Genomic DNA, 12314 nt, shown 5'->3' on the forward strand with positions numbered 1-12314 from the left:
CTTTTTTATATACAGATAGTCCCCGAGTTACGATGGTCCGACTTACGATATTTCGATCTTACGATGGCGATAGCGATACGACAAAATTGTAAAATATTAAACATTTCGCGCGGCAGGTAAACGCAGCAGCGTACGAGGTACCATACTGTACGTTGGGACGCTGCCGGGATGTGCACATCTCACGCCTTGTGTGATGCAGATAGGATTGTTTCCTGAAAAAAATTTCTATTAAATTGCAGTTCATATAGGTAGGCTCAGAATTTACCTTGGTTTTTTTACTTGACATATTACTGCGCAATACAGTATTGTAAGTAATAAATACATACAGTATATCGTTTAAACAGTACGGTACTCTACATTTGTCTGTTTTGCTAAATTATCACCATTCTTTAAGACTCCTGGATAGGCTAGGCCATCTTAGATTTACGATGGGGCCGTCGTAACGCATCTCCATCGTAAGTAGAGGGCTACCTGTATATGCAGACTAGATTATCCACGGATCTCTATGCCAAAAACCACTAACATAGGTATTCATTACCGATTGATGTGCGTGTTCAGTGATAACACTTTCCTGCTCCCACGCAGAACACTCGGTACCACTGAGTGGACAGCAGCAGAGCCACGCCAATCAAAATCAAACTCCGCCTACTGTTGTAAAAATATGAAACTACTGTATTGTAGAGGCGTTCACGTGGATTTCAGATTAACCGGAGCACATATTTGTTCGGTTTAAGCACGTGACTTGAAATAAACATCTCCAAGAATAACAATGTTGTATAACTGTTTTTATATTGGTTTAACACGTAGGCTTTTGCGACCAATATCATCCATTATGGATGGATGTTTATAGATGATTAATTTTGGCTTAAGGGAAAATCCATGAGTTATTAATTTGTCAAAATCTCAGGCGTGCGGTTAATCCGCAAATCAGATAAGCCGCATATGAACAATCGAGAGTCTACTGTATATGTGTATTTTAAATCTTGAGTAGCATTCGATGTTTAAGAAGTCATCATGACCAATGCTGTTGGTGACACCACGCTGTCTCACCATTGCCACTGTGCGGGGATTTGTTTCTAAACTCCAGTTCCCATGACCCGCCACAGTAAAGCTTTCTATGATTACCAGTAATCGGCCGCACGCAGTGTGTAGTGGCTTAATTTGTAAAGGTAATAGAAAAAAATGGGCATTCAAAAAAAGGTGGACCCCTGGTGGGTCATGAGGACCGGAGTTGCTAAATACCAGTGTACAGTTCTTTAGCTTGGGCCTACTTAATGAGGCAAATTGTTTAGAAAATTCAGTGTTTATGCTATCAGAACTACGTCAATATTCAGAGTATCCCCTTTACTGTTACAATTTAAACTTGATCAATTAAAATACAACTTTTTACAGCTCAATTATTAACAAAGTCCGAGCTAAACCTGTTTGATTTTAAAAACAGGACTGACCAAATTACACTGCATTACAGAGTGCAGTTTGTGACCTTTCTACGGTTCATATAGAGTGAAATCTCGTGCAGAAGCTAGGTTAGGTAATTGCAGAAACTAAAACTGACACTGGGAAAAGAAACGCATACAAATCTGGACGTAGATTTTGTGCGTCATCGCACATGGGACAGTAGGTCAGCTTAGAGAAACGGTAGAAATATTCAAAAGGCTCAAGAACAGAGAGTTAATTTCATGTGTGCTCATGGTTACAAGGTTCTCCTGAGCAGCCAAGGCAGGAAACACACACACACAGACACACAAGGATATCCACCAGCAGAGGGCAGTGTCGAGCACAGCCAGAGGGATTGCAGCCAGCAGGTCCAGGTCAAATTCTTGACCCTACGTGCCGTGCACATTGCAGCGATTGCAGCGTAGGGCGTTCACATCCACAAGAGGAATAGCAAACACTACACCAGCAATAAATGAGCGGGGTTGTGTTCATTTTGAGAACATCAAAAGTCTGTGTGTTTTAAAAGCTGGGTATCTAAAACACAGTTAAGTATGAAGCGCACGCAAGTACAAGGATGTACGAGTGAAGACATGAACATGCTCATGTACACAAGCGCAATAGGTGGAAACTTAGATTGCTCTAAACATGCATGCAAAAAACCACAAAAGTACACGTGACCTCAGGGGATTAAAACTACGAAATAGCATTTTTTTTGTGATGTTGTCGGCAGTGGTGCACAACTACTAAAACTCACATTAGTTAATAAGTGGCCTTAAAAGGAAAAATGATGTATAAATCGGTGACTTTTCAGGTAATGGGCACTTAATTTGTGCTATAAGTGCCATTTCCCAAAAAAAACGTATTATTTTGGACAACGAGGGCACTACAAATAAATGTTAAAACTATGCAGCAACAAAAACACATTTAAAAAAAAATGAAAAAGCGCATACAATGATCAAACTTAAAACCACAAAAAAGGATATCCAGTAAATGACACAGGAGTCAATGAATGCGAGGGCGATATCAGAGTACAGGACATTGACGCTGTTCTGCTCCTACAAACCAACAGAAAAAAGAAGCGGCGAGTGAATCACTCAAAACACATGACACCACAATATGAGTTTGTGTTTGACATTACACCCAACGACTCATCGGACTGGCAGCAAGGTGGATTCGTAACATCCTCCCCCTGAGTCATGTCATGCTGAAGGTTAGATCCATAATTATGGACTGTAAATTATTTCGGCACTCAGATGATGGATTACTTGTCGTAATAGAAATCATTTACAGCCATTTGTCAATCAAACTGCTGGACTGGGTCTCCCCCCACACCATTGTCGGTCATTTCAGGGTTGGTGAAGAGGACAGGAGCAGGACCGGTTCAGATATCACTCACCACTGATAGCCATGGCCAGGAATAAATCTCTGGTCCATGGGGGCCTAACAGAGTGCACGAACCACTGTGCCACCGTATCACCAGAGGTGTAATATACTTTGTCGTAAACGTGTTGTGCATCGCGTACATCAATAATGTAAAAGTAAGCAAAATGGAGAGCACGAGACAGCCCAGGTCTTACCCCAGAGATACGTAAAATGCCCTCCACTGAAGAAAATATGAGGTACAGCATCCCCACGCCAACCACTTTGTACATCGTGGTACCCAGACGAGGTCTACAAAAACACGTTGTTGAACGCCAAGTTTAGATGTCAACTTTGTAGGGCAAGATGTCTCAACATTGACCAAAAAAGGGGAGTGAAAAATCACACCATTAATAAAAAAACACATTCTGATTTTACTAAGGAAACCACAAATCCAAGCAACTCACTTGACTATGCCATAGCCAAGGCTGACAATGATGACCAGAAGGCGAGCCAGGGTCCTCTTGAGGGCAGAGAGTAGCTCCGCAAACACTACAGCCCCTCGGACTGCAAATAAATCAGTTTAAAGGGTCGTTAATATTCATGGTGGTGGCGGCTGCAGCAGAATACTTTTTTCAAATCTCAGCTAATGCACAGTCTGTGATCATACTTTGTGAAAAGGATTATGGGCGTGATTGCAGTTTCTCAATAAAACTGAACACAGGTGAGAGTTTAGTAACATTGCAACTAAGTATACAATCACAGCACAGAGGTAGAATTCTACCATGGTCTAAGGGTGAGCAGCATCCCAGAGATCTCTGATTTGATCTCCCTAGCGTGGCAGTTGAAACAATGGGAACTTTTTTTTGTTAAATACCCCTCCCTTTGTTCACCCAGAAACATCAATGGGCACACCACAGTTAGTCGATTATCAAGTTGGGTATGGTGGGGTAAACTGTAGGTGCTCACACCTCTTCCAAGACTTTTGGCCAGTGTGGAAGAGTATGTCAAATACCCTTTCTCTAGATGGGTTTCTCTCAGAGGTCGCAACCGGGTACCCGATACCCGTACCCTACCCGATACCCGGCTACCCGTACCCGGTCGGGTACGGATACGGGTACCCGTTTGCGACCCTGGTGCGGCCGGGTACGGGTACGGGTAGACCGTGAGTCACTGGTGAGTAACCGTTTGTCACTCATTTCCCAACGTCTTGTCTCTTCTCAAATCAAGTTCCTAGAATCAACCCACCCGCGCCTGCAACATGGCTTCATCCCAGAGGTCGCAATCAGGTACCCGATACCCGTACCCTACCCGTATCTGGCCGGGTACGGGTAGGGTACTGGTACGGCCGGGTACGGGTACCCATTTGCGACCCTGGTGCAGCCGGGTACGGGTACGGGTAAGGAATCAAAACCCGTTTGCGACCTCTGGTTTCTCTGGAGCTTCCCCTCACGGAGGTCCATCTGTCAGTAGTGGTGTGAGAACATAATGGCAGGACTGCAACTTCTAATTTCACCTACAGAAGTTAGTTCACCGTCTACCTCGCTCGTCATTGCTACACACCAGAGGTGCCGTAGTAGTTGATGCTGTGGTACTCGGCATAGAAAACGGCCTTCTCAAGCATGCCGAGAAGAATGACGGCTCCAATCCAGAACTGGATGCGCAGGAGGTCCTTCCAGTAGCAGGCCGACCAGGCCAGCCATAGGGCACCGTACAGAGAGTACAGCACGCACATCGCGACATAGAACTAAACACAGCATTGGAAACAGGGAGAAAAGAAAAAAGAGTTTGTTTCAAAACCCACACGGAATATAGTCATTACATTATATTGAACTGCATTCACTCTGTGAAGCTGTTCCCCGTGGCTAGCACCTCACATTTAGACGCTATGTCAATTTCATCTGTATTGTAAAGTGTATACATAGGGCATGTAATGATTAACCAAAATCAATTCTTATGTAGCTCACAGTGTGTGCATCCAATCACGCGTGAATGACTATTTGCTATGTGTATCATATGGAAATGTTACCTTCAGGCGAATGAAACCAATTAAACACAACACAGAACACAAAAACACTATACCAGCGAATGAGTACACAATTATAAATGAGGCAAAAAATATTACCTTCTTGAATCGTGACCCTTCATTGTGACAATTAAAGTCCCAGGGTAAAATATATAGTTACACGACTAAAATACGCAAAACACTTTATAATACTTACAATCATAAGTGGCCAGTCGGCAGCCGATATAAAGCCTTCCTCGCTCTTCATTTGAACTTGTACTACAATGAACACACAAGGCAATTTTAGGATTCACACAAGCCCAAACTCATTGGATTGTGACCATATGAGACATTAGCTGTAGCTATACCATTTACAAATGACAATTACATACACACAGTGCAGAACTATTAACCATATTAACTCTTGAAACTCTATGTTGCATCTTGAAAAAGTGTCTACATTCAATCTAATCAGCAGAAAGATTGTATTAAACAAATAAAGCAACATAGTTAATGTGCTAATGTCCACATTCTGTGCTGTTTGTTACTGGTCGCTGACGTTTTGGACTTTGGGCCTGTGTTCAACGATTATTTAAGAATATGTATGTTTGAGAATTAATAGTGCATTTATAGCTCGAATAAATCACACCGAAACATGCGACTGCTAAACAAACCGGGTATTTTCCATTCTGGCCCGACAGTTGTGTTGCTTTGAGGCTGGATACTCATTATGAAGAGGTATGGCCCATCTCTCCGTGTCCTTGTCAGCACATTCTTCTGTAAACACGATGATAAAATAATAGGTTTTAGCCTTTCTGGCAATAAAACAGGTGTTAAGATTATCAAGCACAAAATACAGTAAAACCTTGGATTGCGAGCATAGTTCGTTCCGGAAACGTGTTTGTAATCCAAAGCACTTGTATATCAGTTGTGATCACGTGACACTCGGCAGACAAAGCGTATACACGTACTACTCGTATTGCAAGACCTCGCTCGTTTATCAAATTAATATTTATTTTAAAAAATTGCTCGTCTTGCAAAACACTCACAGACCAAGTTACTCACAATCTAAGGTTTTACTGTAGAAAGCTATTGTAAGGCATCAAAAGTCTGCATTAACCCCACGTACTTATGGCAAAAAAGCAAACAAATAATATGCATTGTCTTTAAAATTGATTGGCCTACACCAGAGACAGCCTTCATTATGTGCTTGGCTCATATTGTCGATTCTACAACATTGCACACAGCATCAATATCTTTTTTGTATTAATAATAAAGTTAAAGTCTTACCCCTTTTTTGTTTGCGACTGTACTGGCCTTTTGCTCAATTTTGGAAACCTGCTGTCAGAAAAAAAGGACAATCGTGTGATGAGTGAAAGAGAGAATTTTCTGTGCTCAAAGCAGACACATCGATTGGATATTTTCAGTTGTAGGCCCACTGAATCTAGTTCAACATCTCAGGTTTGAATTACCTTTTCCTCCCGTTTAGTTTTTGTGGAATTACTGGCTTTAGCCTGTAAAATAAGAAATAAGAAACACCTAATTCAGTCCAAGTTAAAACAAGTTTGGATTTAAACAGATGCATTTCAATGACAGACTTCTTCAATAATAAATGATGTTCGTGTGTTCTTTTACAACAGTCCAGATCTTACCGTGTTATTAACTGCTTTGCTAAACTTCCCAATCGTTGGATGAGCTCCCATGAGCTACACACAAGAAACACACAAAATGTGTTCTCAAAAAACGCATTACTCAAAAAACAGTTGCACTTCTCTCAGCAAACAGGTGAACCCGTTCATTTTCACTCATCACAAAAACCTGGAAACCCACAACATCTCAATGTCCAAAAAGCAAGCTTTTGTTGGGAGTAGGGGGGGTTTGGTTTAGAAAAAACCGAATGATTAAGTTAATTCTGTTGCCCATCTATGGGAGATGATACAAAATTATAAAATGTGTTTTTTATTGTTGCAATGAAGCTAATATGGGATACCTTAAAATGTGGGTTATCAACTATCTTCCAGAACACACCTAAAATATACCAGCCGCTCTCTTCTGCTTACCTCCAGATTGAAATTTGCACATGTCATCGATACTTGGTTGGTGGTGTAATCTATATCATCCGCGATCTTCTCTTCCAAAATCAGCTTCACCTCCATATCCTGCTCAGAATCAGTGACACACCACATTGTAAGGGAAATGTCATCAAAACATATAATTTCAAACGTGGATATATAGAAGATTAGTGCTAAAACAAAGAGAGTAAGACGGTTTACAGCATTATTCATGAAGTATTAGGCTTTACATCCTGAAAAGCAATATATTTTATACATGTATTGTAAATTACTTTAAAACAAAGAAGCGGTAAGTGTTATTCATAACATTCAGTAACCACATACTTACTGGAATGTTTGCAATCTTATTGTAACACTTGGAATGTAACAGCATCCATTTCACATCGAAAATGGCGTTTGGTTGGCATGTCTTCTCTGACACTGCAAAAGAGAGAACGTTATTCAGTTTTGTTCTATATTAAACTCAAGAATACTGTATTATTATATTGTTGACCGAGTAAATACAATCACGTACATTTACACTGTTTAAGAACACTCACCCACGAGCATGACATCAGTGTTGTTAAACAAAGTCTTGTAGAAATGAAACATCAGGTTTTTCTAGAGAAAACACACAACATTGTGGTTAATATTTGCAATTACATTGTGTGGCACTAGAGAATAAAACTGGAAAAAGTTAGTTGCTTATACATCAGCAAACACAGTGCAAGGAATGAAGATATGACATTTAGCACATACGTGTTACAATTACTCATGTGGATCCATCCCTTTGTCAAACCACTGTTAAATGAGGGCCTCCCAACTTCATGCGAGGTGTGAGGATAACTTGACCATATTTCACCACGCTGGTCAGTGCAGATTCAAGGTGGAGTGCAATTACTTGAGAGCACAGATTTAGAGTGCAACATTGGATATTGCTGCAATGTCCTCTGCTCCGTCTTCGCTAAGTGATGCAGCATAAAACATCTGTTATGCATGGTGGCCACCTATCCAAACACTATCCTCCGATGAGCACAGTTGGCTATATACGGTGCGAAAGAAGTTCAACACACGTACACATCTAGGCTCAACACAGCTTAGCTTCTGAGATGGGTGACCACCATCTACAGAGGCGTAGTGTAGAAAAAATTGATTGTTGCAAAGTACTTCTCCGCTTCTAATTACTGTCCTGCATGTATGCTTTCCACCTTCACCAAGCCACACTGACCAACATGAAAGTGGAGTGTGGTCACAAGGACCCCCCACGGTGCCAGGGAGGCCCTTAATGCAGCAGTGGACTGACAAAGGGCTGTACAAGTATCGTATATTTGTGCAAGCGATGTGTCCAGGTCACGGGTGAACACACACCGGGGCCGACGTGGAGGGAACAATCCGTTGACAAATAAAAAGCACTCCATTAAGTGAGGCTCCACGTTATACGGAAATGCGATCATACAATATAAATACGTGTACTGGATTGGATTGTCATATTTGTATTTGCACGCTCGTTGGTTTTGTTTGAATAGTATTTTTACTCCATTGGTTTCGTGTATACCTTAACATTTTCAATTAAACGTGTGTTGACAATTGTGTTTTTTCATTACGTTATACTTCTTGAGATGGTTTGAATTTAGACACCTTATAAATTGCAATTACTGCACTGTATTAATTTCCAGATTGGGAATGGTGGCAGACTGGTTAACGGCGCTGTGTTTATGAACTTAGCGACCAGTTAGTTTCTAAGCCACAACTTGAATCAGTGGCGAGTGATATATATTCAAACTGACCCTGCCTACTTAGCCTTCACCTACACTCACTGACCAGCATGGAGAAGTAGTCAAAAACCCATGGCCATATCTGTCAACCCATGCAGTTTAGCCCTATTCTTGTACAGGGAATATTGAGTTTTCAGGTCCATACAGCGTACAGCCGTTTCAATACGGACAAAAAAATGCATTTGTTTGCGTTTCTCCCATGTGATGGAACTTTGTAGGATGAACGTTGAGATGTATAAGGGCATGCATGGGATGACCAACAAGGTCTGAATTGTTATCTAATGAGGTAAGCACTGATAAGGGGTTGACAGGTATGCATGGATGACATGGCGTAGGGAGACACTTCCTTCAGCCAGTGTGGATAGAGAACGGCTGCATTTTGAGTCGAACAATTTCCACACCGGTTACACGCCACGACGTTCGTCCCCGTCGAGGATTACGACGAGGCCGCCCGCGTCGCGAGCTACAAAGACGCAGACACCACTCACACACAGACACCACACACAGACACCACTCACACACAGACACCACTCACACACAGACACACAGTCACAGACACCACTCACACACAGACACACAGTCACAGACACCACTCACACACAGGCACACACAGACACCACTCACACACAGACACCACACACAGACACCACTCACACACAGACACCACACACACACAACACACACAGACACACACACAGACAAACACAGACACCACTCACACACACACAGACACCACTCACACACAGACACACAGACACACACACAGACACCACTCACACACAGACACACACAGACACCACTCACACATAGACACACACAGACACCACTCACACACAGACACACACAGACACCACTCACACACAGACACCACACACACACAGACACACACACAGACACCACTCACACACAGACACACACACACACCACTCACACACAGACACACACACAGACACCACTCACACACAGACACACACAGACACCACTCACACACAGACACCACTCACACACAGACACACAGGCACCACTCACACAGACACCACTCACACACAGACACCACTCACACACAGACACCACGCATACACAGACACACACATATACCACACACACACAGACACCACAGACACAGAGACACACAGACACAAACTAACACACACACAGACACACACACAGACACCACTCACACACACACACAGACACCACTCACATAGACACCACTCACACAGACACAACTCACACACACACACACACACCACTCACACACAGACACACACACACAGACACCACTCACACACACACAGACACACCACTCACACACCACTCACACACAGACACACCACACACACATACACTCCACACACACAGACACCACTCACACACAGACACACCACACACACACACACCGACACCCCACACACACACACACACCACTCACACACCACTCACACACAGACACCACTCACACACAGACACACACACCACACTGAGACACACAGAGAGACAGAATCCCTGCGAGGGCAGCACGAGGAACTCCCCGAGGTGGGACCGAGAGGGGAGCCACGGGGCGGGGGGTGTAGATCACAGCCTGGGGTGGGTAACTCTCATCCCGGGACAATCCGTGGGTTTGGGATTCCAGGGCACTACAACAACAACAACGACAACAACAACGACAACAACAAGAATGGAAAAAAAATGACACGAATTTCTGAGGCCGCTCCGCGACTTCCAATTCCCCAGCGAAGACGCGCGTGGGACCCTCGGCGTTGCTCGCACGCGATTGGTCGACGGCCGACTCCCGGCGGACGGTGGCGACCAATCACGCGCGAGCGTTCGCCCATCCGCGCTACCAAATTCGCCTTGGGTGGCTGTGGTGGCGAGGAGAAACACCACCACCACACCCCCGTCTCGGATCCAGGCCCACGACGACCGCCGCAGCCGCCGCCGTTCGCTCACCGCGTTGAAGACGCCGTCCTTCTTGCCGACCTGAGGCGCGACGGCCACGGCGCAGAGCGCGAAGTGTAGGAGGAGGAGGAGGACGGCGGCGGTGACGGCGACGCCGCCGCTGCTGCTGCTGCCCCGAGCCGCCATGTCGGCTTCGTCGCGGCTGTGACGTTGTGCGCGTCATCACCTCTGTCTGTATTTACAGACAGCGGCTTGTGTTTTACCGTCGCCCACGTTGGGGGGTGGGGGGGGTGTGACCAAGAGTTGTGGGTGGCCAAGTTGGCCACTGACCAGGCCATGCGAATGATCAGAGGGGGCTTTGCGCTCTTCCAGTTGGGTGGGGAGCGGTTCGTGCAACTACGAAGCCAGCCCCACCTGAGTTCGATTCCAGCTCATGGCCAACACCGGTGACGATTATAATTATCTGAACCGGTCCTGGGCCTCCCCTAGGTCGACTCAGCATCAAATGAGTACCTGGTGCGGTGTGTTAAATATCGCCACTGGGGAGACAAAGGCGGCCGGGTGTGGTGCCGGCCACCCCACCCCCTCGTGTGCTGTGCTGACCTTCATAGGTGCTCGCTAACAGCACTTGCCCACCCCAATGGTTTGTTAAGGCTATAGGGGGGATTTTTCATAATAAAGGTTTTTGGGTTATATCGCGTTATTATGTGTCGCAACCCTCCACCACCCGACACGGCCAATCAGTAAAAAATGTGTCACGTTAACAAAACGCCAATTAGTTACTTCTTCAGCCCACCGGTGTCTTTGAAGAGTTCATCCACAATATTTAGAATTTGAGTAGTACGACGTTTCGCTGGTAATTACATCCAGCATCTTCACTTTCTCGGGTGAGAGTGTAAAAATCCACCCGCTCATGAATATTAATGACGGGGGGGGGGGGGGTGCGGCATGTGGAGTGACGTCACGCGCGTTACACACACATTCTTGGCTCATTATAGTCGTAATAATACTGGTCGCGAAAGCCTCCGTGTTAAAAGGTGGGATCTTTGTCTTGTGGCTGGAGACGCACCCACGGTGGGGGGCAACGATGGGGGACTTGGGGAGGGGGGGGGGGCAACGGTGTGGGGGAGGGCAATTGTCCCCTCCCCACCGAAATATTTTTACTGTCGTATGCCCATAATGCAAATTAGTAACTGACTCGTGAAAGCTAACGTGTCATTCAGTTTGCTTACACGTGTAATGCGAGCGTAAATGGGGTTGTTGCTGGGCTCTGGTCCAATCACACGGCCCGGGGTGTTGGGGGGCGGAGCCTGGTCTGCGGGGCGTGTGGGAGGGGCCACCGTTCACCTCGGCTCCAATGGGAGGCGAGGTGAATGGGGGCGGAGCCAGCGGGGTAGTATGGGAAGGCCGGATCTGAGGATCCGGAAGGGGGGGAGTCAGGGTCACGTGGGGGGGAATGTATATAAGTGGGAGCCCGGAAGAGATCGGGGCAGTCGGGGAAGTTAAGAGTCTGAGCCACGTTGGGTGGTGAGAAAGGATCCGCGCCATCGGCCACGTGGCCGAAGGACCTCTGCACGCCGTCGGCCAGCGGTGTGCGGAGTGCGGGAATAGAGGAGCTAACGGAGGAGCGTGCGGGGCACGCGAGAGAGAGCGTGTGTGGCACGCGAGAGGAGTGTGTGTGGCACGCGAGAGGGAGCGTGCGCGGGGCGCACGCGAGACGACACTGGTCCGAGAGGAGGCCAGTGGGGGGTGCGGAGAAGAACCTGAATAGAACACGGAGACCAGCAT

General features: G+C 45.6%; 1 protein-coding gene across 5 annotated transcripts in view; it reads right to left on the reverse strand.

Moving 5' to 3' along the window:
- Positions 1-10738, reverse strand: part of LOC133341424 (transmembrane protein 87A-like) — a 17294-nt gene extending 6556 nt beyond the window's left edge. Inside the window, exons 1-13 of one of the 5 annotated variants that reach the window (XM_061550042.1) lie at positions 10578-10738; positions 7413-7473; positions 7202-7293; positions 6862-6960; positions 6454-6507; positions 6274-6315; positions 6092-6142; positions 5476-5578; positions 5019-5080; positions 4360-4543; positions 3264-3363; positions 3015-3108; positions 1751-1826 (exon numbers count right to left, since the gene is read on the reverse strand). In XM_061550042.1, coding sequence (XP_061406026.1) covers positions 1751-1826; positions 3015-3108; positions 3264-3363; positions 4360-4543; positions 5019-5080; positions 5476-5578; positions 6092-6142; positions 6274-6315; positions 6454-6507; positions 6862-6960; positions 7202-7293; positions 7413-7473; positions 10578-10712 — 1153 coding nt within the window. In that variant the 5' untranslated portion in view covers positions 10713-10738. Of the gene's footprint in view, positions 1-1750; positions 1827-2416; positions 2493-3014; positions 3109-3263; positions 3364-4359; positions 4544-5018; positions 5081-5475; positions 5579-6091; positions 6143-6273; positions 6316-6453; positions 6508-6861; positions 6961-7201; positions 7294-7412; positions 7474-10577 lie in introns of all 5 variants that reach the window. The other 4 variants (XM_061550044.1, XM_061550043.1, XM_061550045.1 and 1 more) reach the window with 4 other exon arrangements.
- Between the last annotated feature and the right edge of the window lie 1576 nt (positions 10739-12314).

This window comes from Lethenteron reissneri, chromosome 11, assembly GCF_015708825.2.
Source record: "Lethenteron reissneri isolate LAM-NWPU_2019-01 chromosome 11, ASM1570882v1, whole genome shotgun sequence".
NCBI lineage: Eukaryota > Metazoa > Chordata > Hyperoartia > Petromyzontiformes > Petromyzontidae > Lethenteron > Lethenteron reissneri.